Source organism: Hydra vulgaris, chromosome 02, assembly GCF_038396675.1.
Source record: "Hydra vulgaris chromosome 02, alternate assembly HydraT2T_AEP".
Classification (NCBI taxonomy): domain Eukaryota; kingdom Metazoa; phylum Cnidaria; class Hydrozoa; order Anthoathecata; family Hydridae; genus Hydra; species Hydra vulgaris.
In genome coordinates, this window is record NC_088921.1 from 39902501 (window position 1) to 39906135 (window position 3635).

At 29.7% G+C, this 3635-nt stretch overlaps 1 protein-coding gene across 1 annotated transcript in view; it reads left to right on the top strand.

Annotated features, from left to right (window-relative positions):
- LOC100214068 (dol-P-Man:Man(7)GlcNAc(2)-PP-Dol alpha-1,6-mannosyltransferase) overlaps positions 1-1277 on the top strand; it is a 9894-nt gene extending 8617 nt beyond the window's left edge. The window contains exon 9 of the mRNA XM_065790857.1: positions 1043-1277. Coding sequence (XP_065646929.1) covers positions 1043-1247 — 205 coding nt within the window. The 3' untranslated portion in view covers positions 1248-1277. The remainder of the gene's footprint in view (positions 1-1042) is intronic.
- Positions 1278-3635: the final 2358 nt, after the last annotated feature.

The window sequence follows — 3635 nt, forward strand, 5'->3', positions numbered from 1 at the left end:
ATATATATATATATATATATATTATTATATATCTTATATTATTATATTATATATATATATATATATATTATTATATATATATATATAATATATATTATTAAGTCTCATCCTTTTACTGTGGCTGTTCCTAAATGCTCCAAAAATTCTAATTCGTCTTGTTTTTTTTCCTCGAGCATCAGTTCTTTGGAATTCGTTTCATTCATCTTACATTTCGAACTACTATCTCAAAAACATGGCAAGAAATTTTTTTTTTTTTTTTTTTTTTTTTTATTTACCTCCTCAAGGCCGAGAAGGCCACTACAGAAGAGGAGGCTACTTAATAGTAGCCTCCTCATCTGTACTCTATAACTCCGAAACTCGAACTTTGACGAACAAGGCCGCTGCGCGGAGAAACAAGTTGAGCACGGTACTACCAGGGAATGGTAAGGATCGAACTCGGAACCTCTCGCTTATAAAGCGAGCGCTTTACCACTACACCACCACCGCATTTTGCGGTGAGTCAAATTTTAGACCAACAGAATGGATTTCAATCAATCGAATGCACACATTAGTCACAATAGGTACTAATAGGTCTACAATGCACACATTAGTCATCTTAGGTACTAGTATGTTTACAATGCGCACCTTAGGTTTATAATGATATAGTATAGTATATAGTATGTTTATTTATCGTAAAAGTAAACTTAATTGTTTACACTTTACGCTTTACATTTGTTTTGTTTGGGCACCAATTTTTTTTAATATTATAGAAAATTCTTTGGATAGTAGTTTTAACTTTAAGATATAATAGGGTTAGACTTCGGCGTTCAAAACATTCCGATAACAAAATTAGCTACTGCCGTTAACCAAACGGAAGACGTAAGAATACTTGTTTATCTTAACGCTGGCGTTTAAAACAGCCGTTTTACTTTAATCAGTCGATAGCTAATCGCAGGGTTTAACTGAGAGAAGTAAATACGGCTGCAGATATTCAAAAGATGAACCAATATAATTTTTTAAAGATATTTGGCTAAGTTTAATTTTTACTATTCTTACTAATCAGATATTCAAAAAATGAACAATTTGATTGGTTCAAGCGTGATAATAGCAACTACTCGTTTACTCACGTGATCACTGAAAGTCCCTGCAATCGCGATAATCATTCAATTCAAGCTGTTATTTACAGTTACAAAAAACTATCTTTATCAAAGTCGTTTCCTTTTTTATCTATTTTATTAGATTCAAGTTTATGCATATTAGAAACGTAAAAATTTTTTAATTTAATATTTTACTGTAAATTTATGTCTGTTTTCTATTCCTTTTATTTGTTTACATTATGAGTCATACTAACAAAAAAATTATGCTCGATTTAATATTATTATTTACTTAATCTTTAATTTATAAAACTGTACTATGTGTATTAAGGATGTACTGACAAAATCTATTTGATATGCAAGTCTGTTTTAAAAAAAGTAATAGTGTTTTTTTGCAGTTAGTTGATTAAAATTTTGAAAACAGAAATATTCAATAACATCGGGTGGACACGGAAAAATCCTTTCAACTAAAACTTTTTATTTCAAACTTTTCTTTTAAATAAACGCTACTATCTTCTTTTTTTAATTAAAGGTTACTTCCTTATCTTTAATTTTGCTGGTAAACTTTTTAATTAAACATTACTACCTTATCTTTAATTGCACTGGTAAACTTTTTAATTAAACGTTACTTCCTTATCTTTAATTGTGCTGGTAAACTTTTGTTTACAGATCAAAGATTTTGGAAATATCGCGAAATCAAGTGCGTAACGAAGTTTTAAAATTTTTCAGCGAAAATTCATCGATTTCTAATCGAACGATCCCTAAAAATACGAATGTATCAAATTCTACGGTCATAAATATTGTAAATAAATTTAACACTTTTCAAAGCGTCAAAAGAAGAAGCATTAAAATTTTCCATATATCTACAAGTAAATAAGATTCTCAGTTTAGTAGCAAAAAATCCGAATCAGTCACAATGATCTAGCTAGAAAATTCAAGAATTTACGGGCTTATATTTAAAAAGTGCTGAAAAATACACTGAAAAGCACCTAAGAGGTGTTTAAAAAGAGAAATTAAAGGAAAAGAAGTAGGTAAAAATAATAGCGGATGAAAATAAAAGTAACGGGTGATGCGGAAGTTATCGGACAAAATAAAAACGTCAATAACTTATTTATAAATAAAAAAAACAAACTATTGTATTTTTTTTTAATTAAAGCATTTATCTTTTAATAAAAATATATTATTTTTTATATGAAAAAACACCACCATCTGCAATTGATCTCAATTTTGCTCTGACGCCTTTCATATGCGACTGTAAAAAGTTTAAATCAATTTCTTGTAGTTTTAGTTTAATGCGATCAATCAAAACTTGCTCTGTTGAAGCTTGCCAATCTCCCTCGTAAACCTTCTGTGCCAAATGTCCCCAAAAATTTTCAATTGGTCGTGCTTGAGGCACATTTGGGGGATTGGATTCTTTATCAACGTAATAGACATACTGGTCCATCCAATTTAGAGAATCTTTAGAATAATGAGAACTTGCTAAATCTGGCCAAAATAAATAGGTAAAGTCTCCATGATACTTGTGAATAAATGGAAGAAGTCGTTTTTCTAAACATTTATTAATATAGATTGATGAATTGATCGCTACAGCCTTGGAAGTGCGAAACAATGGCTCGGACATACCACGGTCAGATATGGCTATCAACATTAATAATTTTTTTCGAAATTTTTATTTTTCCTATAAAACGAACACTTTCTGGGCATGTCTTTTTGTTGTTTGTGTAATATCCAGAATATCCAGGCATGTTGTCCCCTGCAAAACAAAAGTATTTTTCGTCATCGATGACTAGAAGCGATTTTGTGTTATAGACTTTATTTGTTGTTCTATAGTGTATTTTGGAGTCTTTTCACGTTTTCTATATTTAATATTCTTTTTTTTTTAACTGACGACCAATTGTCGATTGATTTACACCGAATTTAATACCTATTTTTCTCTGACTGACCCCTTTTCGATTGTTGACAAGTCTCGTTAATTCGGCTTTCTTTTCTCTAGTCCAGGATGTCGGACGATCAGGGTGCTTTCTATCAGAAAACGATTGAACAGTTTCAAGTCTTTTTAGGTTATTATATATTGTACTTCGAGCAAATCCTTCCTTATCAAAATGATTTACGATTCTTTTTTTTTAATATTAGGTTTATTTACAAAAAACACTTTTAGTCGCTTTCGAAAAGATTCTCGTTCAGCTGCATTTAACCTCATTTTAAATAATTATGTTTCAAATAATAAAGTTTATATTTTATAGAACGTTTATGCCTACGCATAAAACCACAAAAACTAATTATTATGCTCAAATAATGAAATTAGGATTTGTCCGATAACTTCCGCATCACCCGTTATGGTCTATCAAAAAATATTTTGTTGCGTCTAACTGTAAATGAACAAAAAATATTAATATAAGACATGGGAAACCGCCCCATTTTGACCCTTAAACATCAGACAGGTCCCAAATATTATAGAAAAAAAATTTCTTCAAAAGTATGTCATGTTGGGTCTCAAATGAAGCGAAATTTTATAAAAATTTCAAAATAATTATCATGATTTATAAAAACATCTCTAAAAAA